The 13572-nt window shown below is 42.1% G+C and overlaps 1 protein-coding gene across 5 annotated transcripts in view; it reads left to right on the top strand.

Moving 5' to 3' along the window:
- Nucleotides 1-13572, top strand: part of UBE3C (ubiquitin protein ligase E3C) — a 121427-nt gene that overhangs the window by 24400 nt on the left and 83455 nt on the right. For all 5 annotated transcript variants that reach the window (XM_089917108.1, XM_022576519.3, XM_089917107.1 and 2 more), the window contains exons 2-5: nt 89-142; nt 3520-3594; nt 4442-4588; nt 8452-8567. In XM_089917108.1, the coding sequence (XP_089773234.1) occupies nt 89-142; nt 3520-3594; nt 4442-4588; nt 8452-8567 (392 nt within the window). The remainder of the gene's footprint in view (nt 1-88; nt 143-3519; nt 3595-4441; nt 4589-8451; nt 8568-13572) is intronic.

The raw sequence follows: 13572 nt of genomic DNA, 5'->3' as shown, positions 1-13572 counted from the left end.
TGGGTCACAACATTCTATAATTTTTGTATGAGAGTATTTTAGAGTTTGAAATTATAACCTTTATCTTTTCTCTCTTTTTTGTGTTTAGGAAGAAAAGGCTTCTCTTTTACATCGTACTCAGGAAGAAAGAAGAAAGAGGGAGGTAAGAACAGTTTTGTAATAGTCCCTGTAGATAAGCGTTTTCCATGGCATCTAAATAAGTCTTGGTTTTCCTGTTTTATATATTAGATACATGTATGTTATATGTGACATGACTTAAGTTATTTATATGTATGTTAAATTTCAGAAACATTTCTGGATTTGTTGGATTTTATGGTAGGTCATCTATTCTGGAACCAATGTAGAAAAGATGGACTAAAAGAGCAGTTTCCAGAATAGAGGGAGAAAATAGGCTTTCAGTTCACTTACTTGCTTACGATACGGCTTCCAGAAGGTGTAGAAAGTCTTCGTGTATAGTGTTCATGTTTTGTCAAGCAAAAGGAGAAAGCTCCCTGTCAAGGCAAGTTATCTTAACTATTTGTGAAGAAGCAGAATAAGTGAAAGGAGCTATAGTGACATTTGGCATTTTAGTCTTTATTTTATCTTTTCTTTCGGAGGTAATTTCTTAAAATGGCTTTACTTTGTTGATTGATCAGCAGTTGTGGTGTCCTATGGCCTGCTTTTCTAGGTCATTTTTTGTTTTGTTTTTTAATAATTCATCCATTCCTTTAACAAATATAAATTGAGAGCTTGCTATGTTCCAGGTACTTTTCTGCTGGCTGGGTATATAGACAGGGAATGAAGCAGTGTGTCTGCTGCTGGGCGGTGGAGCACAGGTGTTCCCCAGGATCCGGAGGTGGGGACTTGGAAGGTCGGCTTTGGATGTAGGGTGTGAGGGAAGGCGTCCCTGAGCTGGTGAGAGCCCAGCGGATTTCCGAAGGATGGAAAAGAAAAGCTGTGGAAAGCTGGAAGAAGGGCATTCTTGGTCAAGGGAACAGCAGATGCACAGACGCTCAGGCAGGGTTTCTCAACCTTAGCATTTTTGACATTCTGGCCAGGTCATTCCTTGTTGTGGGGACTGTCCTGCACAGTGCAGGATGCTTAGCAGCATCCCTGGCCTCTCCTCTAGATGCCGAAACACTCCCTACCCCTGCTGAGAGAACCACGATGTCTCCAGAAATTACCGAACGTTCCCTCGGTGGGAGTTGCCCTCACTTGAAAATCACTGCTCAAACAGGAAAAGTGTGTATTGGTTGGTGTATTTTATCTTTTCTGGAAAATTCTCAATCAGCCACCTCTCCCAGTCGTGCCTCTGCTCCATCCTCGCTCTCCTCCTCCTCTTGGACTCACATGACAGAGGTGTTCGACCTTTGCATTATGTCCCGTGTGTCTCCTGTACTCTTTTCGGTATATTTATTCTTTTGAATACCTATGCTTTGGTTTGGCTATTTTCTTTTGTTCTAACTTCTGATTTACAGATTATCTCTTTTAGTGATGTCTGATTGTTAAGTACACCCGTTGAGTTCTGAATTTCAGTTTTTATTTGCGTTCTAGAATTTTCTTTGATTCTTTTATTTCCCAGTTCTCTCGTCTTTTCATTTCTTGCACGTAACTGTAGATTTTTAAAGATAATGTTTCCTCTCCAGTGTTTGGAATTCCTGTGGGTTCATTTTTCTTGTTTGTCCTCTTGATTTTAAATTCTTGTCTTTGCCTGGTTATTTTGGTTGAATACTGGACATTGTATGTTCCAAACTGAAGCGATATCTTCAGGCTTAGAATATGGCCTCTTCCTTTTGGAGAGCGTTGCATTTGCTTCCGGCAGGCAGTGGGGGAGGGATGAATCCCCTTTAAAACAGGGATGAGCTAATGTGAAGCTGGCCTCCAGGCCTCGTGAGGACTCACTCACCTGTCCTCAGCGCACCTGCCACAGGGATGAGCTAATGTGAAGCTGGCCTCCAGGCCTTGTGAGGATTCACTCACCTGTCCTCAGCGCACCTGCCAGAGAGCGGGAGTGCTCCTGAGACTTCCCCAGCAGACAGCTGAATGAGTAAAAATAAGTGTTTTGAAAATGCATGGGATGTTATATGAGTGTTTAATTAAGTGCTGTTAGAGTCATCATAGTTATGAATAGATTCCCAAACTAGGTTTAAGCTCAAGGATTCCCTTGTAACCATTTGAAGCTCAGAAAGTACACTTTTGTGACCTGATGGTATGTTCTCTAATCCCAAGATTGTGTGAATGTGTATGTGCCTTTCAAGCCTGGTAGGTGGCATTCATAGAAGATGTGAAACATTGTCATGTGATAAGACAGTACAGATTTTCGTGTCACACCTGAGTTTGCTCTCTGACTCATATCTTTTGGCATCACTTAATCTTTATGGAAGTCTCGGTTTCTGTGTCTTTAAAACAGGAGTAATGCTCACCTGTAAGGTTATTGTATGAATGCATGTGAAGTGTCTGTCTTAGGGCTGGCACATAGTAGGCTCTCAAACACTGTTAGCTGCAGTGGTTATAATGATGATGAAGAATATATATTTTTGCTAGGTCACTGAAAGATTGTTTTTTTTTTAACATCTTTATTGGAGTATAATTTCTCTACAATGTTGTGTTAGTTTCTGCTTTATAACAAAGTGAATCAGCCATACATATACATATATCCCCATATCTCCTCCCTCTTGCATCTCCCTCCCACCCTCCCTATCCTGAAAGTTTTAAAGACGGAGTCGAGTTGATAAAAATTGGAGTTTTCTGCTTGGAAACAAAGTGACCTTTAAAATAGATGCTTCTGTTGTCTGTATTTTTTTTAAATACTTAAAACAAAAACTTTGAAAAAAAGAAGTCTTTCTATGCTGGTAGAATTGTAAAATAATGTAGCTGTTTTGGAAAACAGTCCAGCAGTTCCTCAAATGTTAATTCCATGCCTAGATATACACCCATGAGAAATGAAAACCTATGTCCCTGCAAAAGCTGGTACATGAATGTCCACAGCAGCATTATTCATAATAGCCCAAAGTGGAAAGAGCTCAAATGTCCATCCGTTAATAAGTGGATAAACAAAATGAGACATCCGTATAGTGGAACAGCCATAAAAAGGAGTGACGTACTGTTACATGGTACAGCGTGGATGAACCTTGAAAACATCATGACAAGTGAAAAAAGTCAGACACAAAAGGCCACATATTATGATTCCATTGTACATCATGTCCAGAATAGGCAGTTCCATATAGACAGAAAATTGATTAGTGATTGCCAGCAGTTGGGGGGTCGGGGTGGGAGGACAGAGAATGAGGGATGACTGGGTAAAACCCCTGGGTACAGGGGTTTTATTGGGGATGGGTGATGAAAATGTTCCAAAATTAGACAGTGGTGATGATTGCACAACTTTGAGTATATTAAAAATTGGTGAATGGTACACTTAAAAGAGTGAATTTTGTGGTACGTGAATTATGTATGTAGCTTTTTTTTTTTTTTGAGTCTGAACTAGTATTTGTCATTTTCACTGATTCTGACCCATTGTTCCCTCCTCCCTGCATTATTTAGGAAGAAAGACGAAGATTGAAAAATGCAATAATTATCCAGTCATTTATTCGAGGCTATAGAGACAGAAAACAGCAAGTAAGTTTGTTTTTAAACTGAGAAGGAATTAGAAAGGTATGAGAGAGCTTATTTTATTTTTATTTTTTAATAGATTGATTGATTGATTGGCTGCGTTGGGTCTTCCACTGCTGCGCGCGGGCTTTCTCTAGTTGCCGCGAGCGGGGGCTACTCTTCGTTGCGGTGCAAGGGCTTCTCGTTGCGGTGGCTTCTCTTGTTGCGGAGCACAGGCTCTAGGCGCACAGGCTTCAGTAGTTGTGGCACGTGGGCTCAGTAATTGTGGCTTGCAGGCTCTAGAGCGCAGGCTCAGTAGTTGTGGCCCATGGGCTTAGTTGCACCACGGCATGTGGGATCTTCCCGGACCAGGGTTCGAACCCTTGTCCCCTGTGTTGGCAGGCGGATTCTTAACCACTGCGCCACCAGGGAAGCCCTGAGAGCTTATTTTAAATATGGCCTTGGATTCTTAGAAGTGGAATTCATTTTGTATGTGTTTTTGTGTGTACTTGTTTAATGAAAGTTAATGTGGATAATAGTATTTTCCCCAATAGTTAATTTTATTAGTTTATATAAAGATTTATAGACAGATGAGTTTTTTGGTGATTTTTAAATTATTAAATGCAAACATAGGCCAAACCACGGCTAAAGATCACAGTAGAAGGAGGTGATGGAAGACTCCTGCATAGGGCGTTCATGGCTCTGTCACTACATTCCAGGCTTTTCGGGTTTCATTAACCCTTTACCAATGATAACTTCTCAGTAACGGAATCTTAATTGTCCGTTTCCACTACTCCAGTTTAAACCCTGAGTGACCATTTAGACCATACATACGATCATGTGATCCTGTCTTTATGTTTTGTTTTGTTTTCAGTATTCCATCCAGAGAAGTGCATTTGACCGCCAGGCCAGCTTGTCCCAGTCCGGTGGCACTTTTTCCATCGCCAACGGTCCCACCCTTACCCTTTTGGTGAGGCAGCTTCTGTTTTTTTACAAACAGAATGAAGACTCAAAACGCTTGGTGAGTGTTGACTACATTTTCACTAACCCTTGTTAACGTGTTTTCCAGCTTTTGGTTTAATGGGATCAGAAACCCCTCCAGCGCGTGTCACCCTTGTGACTTCCTCAGCCAGTGGTGATAGGTCGTCTTGGTGATAATGTTTTACCTCTTAAAAATCGATACAGATTTTCAGTAGGCTTTTTCATGTTTTTATTAAGGCAAATTTCACATATAAGAAACAGTAGGCTACTCTGTTGTGCCGCCCCCGTTACCCAGTACGCACAGGCAGCACCTTGTTTTGCACAGAACCCTCCACCCTGTGCCTCCATCCCTGGGACGTGCATCCTCGGTGTCATAGCCTGTTTGTTACCTGTAAATACTGAAATGTAAATCTCTGAACTCTAGGGTCTCTCTCTTGAAACATCTAAAATATAATTGTGTAACTTAAAAAATGTTATAGGTTTTGATGTTATCAGTGATGAGGACCGGTGTGTGTTAACGGAGGAGATACGTGGATGAATCATCTTTATAAAGTGGAACTTGTTGCTGTGTCCACTTTCCCAGGAAATACTGAGATTCATTAGATTAAATATGTATTTATTCTTAGACATCCTTATTTACCTGGATTAAAAATTTCTAATTAAAACATGGGTATACAGTGAAAAGTAAGTCTTCCATGCTCCAACCGTACGTACTAGAAGGATCCTTGTGTGGACTGTAAGTACAGAAGACATAGGAATACTTTATCGCTTATCTGGTGTTTGGCTTTAACACCCAACGTTGCTTCCTGTATTGAGCTGGGCTGGACCATGGGAAGAACTTTCCATAAATCTTTAGAGGCAGTAAAGATGGCTTTCCTTAAATGCAGGCTCTTTTTGAAATTAATTAATTAATTAATTAAATTTATTTATTTTGGCTACATTGGGTCTTCGTTGCTGCGCACAGGCTTTCTCTAGTTGCGGCGAGCAGGGGCTACTCTTCGTTGTGGTGCATGGGCTTCTCATTGCGGTGGCTTCTCTTGTTGCGGAGCACGGGCCCTAGGCGCACGGGCTTCAGTAGTTGTGGCACTTGGGCTCAGTAGTTGTGGCACTTGGGCTCAGTAGTTGTGGCTTGCGGGCTCTAGAGCGAGGGCTCAGTAGTCATGGCGCACGGGCTTAGTTGCTCCGCAGCATGTGGGATCTTCCCGGACCAGGGCTCGAGCCCATGTCCCCTAAAGGCAGGCTCTTTCTAGGCTTTCTATCTGAAGCCTGTGAGAAGAAGAATGAGAAACGTACAGCAGCAGGTCATCTGGCTCTCTTTCTGGAGCAGTCTGTTCCTTCCTCATGTACTCTGACCTTGCAGATTGAAGGTCAGACGTGGAGCACAGCCATGTGGGGGTCAGAAGGGCCGTCAGTCCTCTGTCTCTCCAGAGCACCCTTCCCTTTGGAGAACTGCTTCTGCCCCACTCTGAGGTCTGGTCAGTGGTTCCTGCATGCTTTCTGGACGTGGCGCAGCTGCCCAGTCCTACAGGCCCTGTGTAGGATTAGAATTAACCAGGTCCTCAAACCTGGTTTATATGAGAAAAGCAAACTGGATTGTTTATTTAGTTTGCACAGAAAAATGCAAGAACAATAATCAGTCATATGTGGAGGGAAAGTCTCCTGCCCATCTTCAAGGACCCTAATTCCTACTTTAAGAGCAGGCGTGATGCCACTTTTGATAGTTTTTCTAAGGTGCTCTGTGTAAAAGTGTGCGTATATGGCTCTCCCTTCCTCACCCACCCCCTTGATTTATTTTTTATTATAATGACTGTAAATATGGTCGCTAAAATAGTGTACCGTGATTGTATTTTCTTTTGTGTACAGTTTTCTTGAGTTACTCTAGAGTGAATTGTTGTGTCATTTCTGTTTAATTATCTTTGAGTCTCTTTATGATAAAGTCTTCTTCCACCTCCTGACAGTAAAATAATTCTCAGTACAGTTTTCCGTGACTAGAGGGTCAGGTCACTGGTGCTCTTTCCCCGCTGAGCTGTTCCTTCTGCGTCCCGGGAACTTGCTGCACAGTTTGGAGTGGTTGCTCTCCGCGCCTGCCATGTTCCTGGGAAAACCTCCGCTTTGCTTTGCTTCCGTTTCAGTTCCTCTTTCCTGATTCCATATCTTTTTGCTTTCTTGGTTTACTCCCTTGTTTTATTGATACATAGCCTCAGTTAACTTCCTGAGAAAGGATGGATAAGACGGAAAGTTTTTGCAACTGTACTTATCTGAATTTAGTAAATAACAGCAAACAGTTAGGTAAAGCATATGTGTAATGCACTTAGAACTTGTGGGATGATATCGGTGCATTTGTCAAGAATGTAAAAAGCAGTATCAAAATCCAGCCCGCTACAAGGGTATATTGTACAGCACAGGGAATATAGCCAATATTTTATAATAACTGTAAATGGAGGGTAACCTTTAAAAATGGTGAATCACTGTGTTGTACACCTGAAGCATATAATGTTGCACATCAACTATACCTCAATTAAAAAAAAAAAACCAGTCCAGAAAGTGTTCAAATAAAGTGCTTTGAGGGTTTTTTTTTATGTCGTTGAAACGTAATTACTTGACTAATGTATTTACAGCCTTATTCTTGTACTTCCTACAGTTGGCCTTCAGATTTTTATAGTGTTCAGTCACTGTACATCCTAGTTTTATTTGTTAATGGGTATTCAGTACAAATTCTAGAATGAACTGCGTGTCACATAGTGCAGAAAATATTCGTATGATATTGGTTCCTGAGAAAGTATGAACAAGTAGCTCCAAATACCTCAAGAAGAAAGATTGTGTGTAGGTAAACTAACATTCGGATTGGGTCTCGGAGTTATTTCCACCCAAGTTAGGACACACTCGAATTTATCATGCAAAACACATGTGTTAGTACTTTAATTGTTTGATAACATTTTATATCAAATAAGTGTTACTCTCAGAGGAGAAACTCTGTAAAAATGACAGGTAAAGAAAAGGTTCTGTGGCACATTTAAGAAGCTGTCTTAATTTTAACGCTTCTAAATGGGTCTCATGAAATGAACAAATAGCAACAAAAATATCGTAGAGGAAGTATAAGAGATTCCTGTTTGGTATTGTGTTTTCAAAGTCACTTCCGGTAGCTGTATCCACACTAGAGAGGCCTCCTGGATGGGAGCTCGACAGAAATCTAACTCAGCATTTGCCCACCGCAATGGCCCATCACCGTGTCCGGGACAGCGGGGGTTCTGGTCATCCAGATGCGTCTCTGACCTTTTTTCCCTCCAGCCGTGTGGACGTATAATTGACAAATAAAATTGTAAGATACTTCAGGTGCGCACTGCGATGGTTTGTATAAACATTGTGATAGGCTTCCTCCTGTCTAGTTAAGTGACACATCTCTCGCCTCACATGCTACACACCTGGCCTTTTATCGGGAATAGTGGGACTGAATGATTGCCTTTGCTACCGAAATTTCATGGAGTTAGGGAAGGAGAGTATCCACAGGAAAGGTGCTGGAAACTCAGAGGAGAAAGGTAAAAAGAAGGAACTGTTATCCTTCGTAACTTATGATTGAGATGGTGATTCTCAAATGTTTTTATTGTGGTTTGCTGAGTTTTGCAAATGAACTTTCTGCTTCACACTTCCATGAGTTTTAAGTACTTTTAGTGATAAATGTAGTAATTTAACTCTGTGCCAATGTGCTTTCTTAAGGTGGAAGGTTCAGGACGTGTGTGCTACTACCTAAAACCCGACTTAGAAGATTTACTTCTTCTTAGCATGTTTCGATTATTTTGATTAAGTATTTACCAATTAAGGAAATTTTGGTATGTTTGTAATTAGTAAATAATTAGCTTTTTATGGACTGAGAGTTATAATTGTATGTTTTGCTGTTTCTTTCAGATATGGATGTATCAGAACCTAATTAAATACAGCTCTTTGTTTGTCCAGCAGTTGGATGGATCTGAGAGACTTACGTGCTTATTTCAAATAAAGAGGTTGATGAGCCTCTGTTGCAGGTAAACCCATCATTGTCAGCAACTTGTGCAATGTGGTGGTCACTTTGTCCTGAGGAATATACCCTTTGGTTTTCAGTGTCTGTGACAGTGGTTTTCCCTTTTTTTTCTTTTTGAGACTGGAATGTTCTATGTATTACAGTTTTCACTCCTGTGACTCTTCTCCCTGTAGAAATTAAAATGTAGATATAAATACCTTCCAGATGATGTTTTCTTTCAGGTAGGCTCTGGAATTATCTTGTGGGATATCAGGGGTCCTGGTTGCTAGCTAGTGGATGGGCCACCTGAAGGGACTCCTGCTGTGAGGAGGCAGGCTCCCATTCTCCTAGGGTCCTACCCTCGGGGACAGGCGTTTTAGAGCAGGCCTTTCATCAGGCTCTTGTGATTTATGTATGGACTTGAAATAAGTCACTTCCATCACTTTGCTGGATTCAGTTTACAAAGCACATTTAGGTGATGTGAGCAGTAGTACCTGAATGAGAAAACAAATTAACATCTTCACTGTTTTTCTCAAAATTGCTGGTATCTGCACAGTAGCAAACTTTCAAATGATTCTGAGCCTTTAATATAATTTCAGCTAATTTTCTGGAAGTTGCATGTAGTAAGGTTTATTTAGGACTGCTATCAGAGCTAGGCCTTGTTAACTGACTTCCAGAATCCTGAGCTGGACTAAAGGTAGAGAAGAACCTTTATGAAGAGAGAGAGTCTGGAAGATCACCATCCCAAGAAATCTTTTTTTTTTCAAACCCCTTTTATTTCTTGGAAAAACTTTTACTTTGAAAAACACATTGTACGCGTTGATTCGCTGGAGCGGGAGTCAGCAAACGTTTTCTGTAAACACCCAGATGGCATGAAGTGTGGCCTCTCTTACGCATACTGTGTTTTTTCTTACAAGCTTTTAAAGGTGTCAGGAGCACCCTTCACCTGAGAGCCACACAGCCTGTGGCTGGTTCCGCGCACGGGTTATAGTTGGTGGACACTTAATGTCCTTTCGAATGTATTCATTTAGCAAGTAATCTTAATAGATGATAAATCCAAATGTAATTTCTCCTTGTTTTCCCCAACTTTTTGTTTTGGAAAATTTCTAACACCAGTAAAGTTGAAAGAATACCATATATCCTCCACCTAGATTCAAAAGTTACCATTTTGCCACATTTGCTTTCTCTCTCTCTCCACACGTACAGTGTGTTGTTTTTCTAAAGCATGTAAAAGTAAGTTGCAGACATCATGACGCTTCACCCGATTCACTGTGCTTCTCCTAAGAAAGCACACTCTCTGATAACCGTAATGCTGCGTTCACATCTAAGAAAATGAATAGTAATTCTCTTAATATCATGTGGTATACACACTCCATATTCAGATTTCCCGAGTTATCTCAAAAATATCTTCTCTGTTTTGATGATCCTAGGCTCCATTTGTTTCACTTATTCCTTTGTCTCCTCTCTTTCCTTTAAATTGGCTGTCAGTTCTAGAGGAGAGTTTTTCAACCACACCCTCTTCATGTTTGGGGCTGAACCATTCTGTGTTGTGCATGTGGTCCTGTGTGTTGTAGGGCGTTTAGCAGGATCCTTGCCCTGCACCCGCTTGATGCAGGTGGCACCCACTTGATCACACAGGTCTCCAGACACTGCCGAGTGTTGCCCGCATGAGAACCACTGCCATCGGGCTGTACTTGACTCAGTTTAAGCGTGTTCAACAAGAATGCTTCATAGCAGGTAATTGTGAGAGTCCTAGTGCCCCACATGAGACATAGCCCATGCTCAGTGAGGCTGAGTGAAAGTAAAAACTCCTCTCTATATTGTGCAGGTACATTTCCTTCCGTGTCATTAGAGTACCACCTTTCACCCAGTGGTTTGTTTTTGCATTTGATGATCTACGCCTGAATCAGTTGTTATATCCATGGTTTATAAAATGCTGATTTTTCTAATTCTGTTGTTTCTTCAGTGTTTGTTATTTGGCTTTATTTCTGAAGAAGACCCTGCCTCCTTTTCTCTTTAGTCTCAGTCAGGCCTCATGTATTTTTAAATGCTGGGCAGAGGGAGCCCTTATCAGAGCCCCATTAGTGTTTTGAAGCATCTTTGCTTTCTGGGACCACACTATGTTGGGCTCTATTTAACACCTCCCCTGAAAGCCCCAGGTTGGGGCTGTTTTCTCTAAGGAAGCTGGTTCCTTTAGAGGAGGAATGAAGTTTTAACGAAGTAAAATTAAAATAGAAATCTGTTAGAAACTTTATTTCAAGTGTGTGATGTTAATAAACCAGTGAATGATCTTACCTGCTGTGTGCAGGGCATTGAACTTTAGGTGCTTTGGCAAGTTACCAGAGGAGGGGACGTGTGCTTTCTTCCACTCTTTTGGTCTCCATGGGAATTTAAGATAACTTTTTCAGAGCTAGAAAAGTAGTTTTATGTGAAAGAGATGATGTACCTCATTGTGTATAAAATACGTGAGTGAACAGATAACACGGACGTCGATGGCACCTGAGTTGAGGATGAGCGGAACTCGGGTCAGTACAGTAATGAAGTAGAGGTCAGGAGGCTGGATTCTAGTGCTGCCTCTGTGTCCTGCCAGCTTAGGGCCTGACGCAAGTTACTGGATCTCGTTTTCAGCTTCATTCTAAAGTGAGGAACATTGGATGAGACTGGTCCTTCCAGGCCCAGGATTTCAGTGCTCTGCTGGGTGGTTGGACTGATGGGTTCACCTCTGCTTAAAAGCAAATGGTCTCCTGGTCACCTCCATCCTTCAGAGCCATCTTTTTGCCTTTCCTTGGACACTGGAAGCACCATTCAGGGCTCAGGGCTCTAACGGTGCAGGGGTCATTGTTGGCATCTAGTACAGCTCTCAGAGTACACACTTTCTGTCATTTTTATTTAGTGCTAACACTGTTTGCAAACAGCTGCTTATCAACTTCAGTAAATTTATTTTGAAAATAAAGATAATTTTTTTAAAAAGTAATAAATACTGACATTACTTACATTTTTTCTTATGTGAGCATCCATTAGGAACAAAATTGGGATTGGCTAATCAGTTAATAACTTCGTTGATTAAAAAAGTTTATGGGGTTCCTCCTAAGTGCTTGGCCCAGTTCCCAGCACTGCATGTGACTGTGACAGGCAGAGAAGGGACCTGCTCTCCTGGAGACTGTCTTCTGGGAGACTGAGAATAAGCAAGAATAAGTAACGTATGAACGTCTTTATGTGACAGAAATAAACGGTAAATAATGAGGAGGATAAAAGGAGGAAAGGGGGATTGAAATTTGGGGTGTAGTTTGACTTTAGAGAGTCTGGCGGGAAGGGTGGCCCTGAGCGGGGAGGATGGACAGCTGTGCAGGGACCAGAGTCTCCCCAGGCTCTGGTGGGGAGGCAGAGGGAGGACCCTCCGGGCACATCCCAGGATCTGGAAAGGACTTGCTTTTTTTTATTTATTTATTTTTGGCTGCATTGGATCTTCGTTGCTGTGCACGCGGGCTTTCTCTAGTTGCGGCGAGCGGGGGTGGGGGGGTACTCTTTGTTGTGGTGTGCGGGCTTCTCATTGCAGTGGCTTCTCTCATTGTGGAGCACAGGCTCTAGGCACGCGGGCTTCAGTAGTTGTGGCTCGCGGGCTCTAGAGCGCAGGCTCGGCAGTTGTGACGCACGGGCTTAGTTGCTCCGTGGCGTGTGGGATCTTCCCGGACCAGGGCTCGAACCTGTGTTCCCTGCATTGGCAGGTGGATTCTTAACCCCTGCACCACCAGGAAAGCCCTGGAAGGTACTTTCTTTAGGACTTGGGCTTTCATGCTGAGAGAAGAGAGACGCCAAAGGAGAGTTCTGAGCCAAGGGTGACATGACTGGAATTTTCTTTCTTCCCTGACTCTTATAATGTTTTTATTATGAAATTTTCAAACATAAAAGAGTAGAAAAGTGGCATAGTAAGTGGTCATCTGCCTGCCATCCAGAGTCGACTGTTTTTAACATTGTTGACCACTGTTAACATTTTGCTGAATCATTTCAAAGTAACATAGTGACTTCCCACTCCCAAAATACTTAAGTGGCTATCTCCCCAAAGAAGGACACTCCTGCAAACAAGAGTTTCATTAGTACACCTTTAAAAATGATTGAGAGTAATATTAACTGTCACTAGGGCAACCAGTCTAGTTTGACAATCCCAGTAATAGCAGCCCTTGTTCTTAGAAATGACTCAGGTTGGTCTAATACCACGTCCATTTTCAGATTTCTCTTGTTTTCAAATTACACTGAATAGCTGTTTTTCTTTCTTTCTTCTTTTAAAAAAATAAACTCTAATTGACCACACATAACCTTGGATGTCTCTTGAATCTTTTCATCTGGAATAGCCCCTGCCACCCTGCATCTCCAATTTATGTTTTTCTAGAACTGTTCTCACTAGTGTGCTGCAGAGACGGGGATCCGTAAGAGACAGCAGTGGTCCATTCCAGAAATGATGGTGTCTTGGGCCATGGTGATCGCAGTGGGAGTGTCATGAAGTTGGTTGGAAACTAGAGTGCACAGGATTTACAGACTGGATGTGGGGTTTCAGAAAATAAAGCCAAGGATGCATACCAGCTTTTGGTTTGAGCATTTAGAAGGATGAAGTCGTTTTAAACACTAAGGAACATAAACACGCATGAGATTAAATGAATTGTGTAGAAAGAGAACCAGAGACTGGTCCCTGGGGTCCCCTGACATCAGGATGCTGTGGGGAAGAGGGGGAGCTGGTGATGGAGGAGGAGAGTCCAGGGCCCTGGCATCCAAGTAGGGAGAGCACGGGGGAGGGGGGAGGGGCGGTCAGGAAGCGGCCACCAGCATAAACGGAGTCAGAGAGTTGACCATGGAGTCGGTAATGCTCAGTATTGTTTTCCGGGAAAGGTAAAATCAGGATTCCCTGTGAACACGTGTCAGTAATTTTATTTAACTGGTTAATTAAGGAGGGAACCGAGATGTTACAACTGATTCAAATAAGGATTTGCCTTAGGGAATTTATATTCTCTGGCAGAAGCCTTTTGCATTGCCAGGAA

Source organism: Delphinapterus leucas, chromosome 9 (assembly GCF_059928025.1).
Source record: "Delphinapterus leucas isolate spDelLeu-1000000601 "Yukka" chromosome 9, BTC_Dleu_Yukka2, whole genome shotgun sequence".
In the NCBI taxonomy this organism is placed as follows: Eukaryota; Metazoa; Chordata; class Mammalia; order Artiodactyla; family Monodontidae; genus Delphinapterus; species Delphinapterus leucas.
The sequence above is the reverse complement of the archived record's forward strand: the minus strand, read 5'-3'. Positions and strand labels throughout refer to the sequence as shown.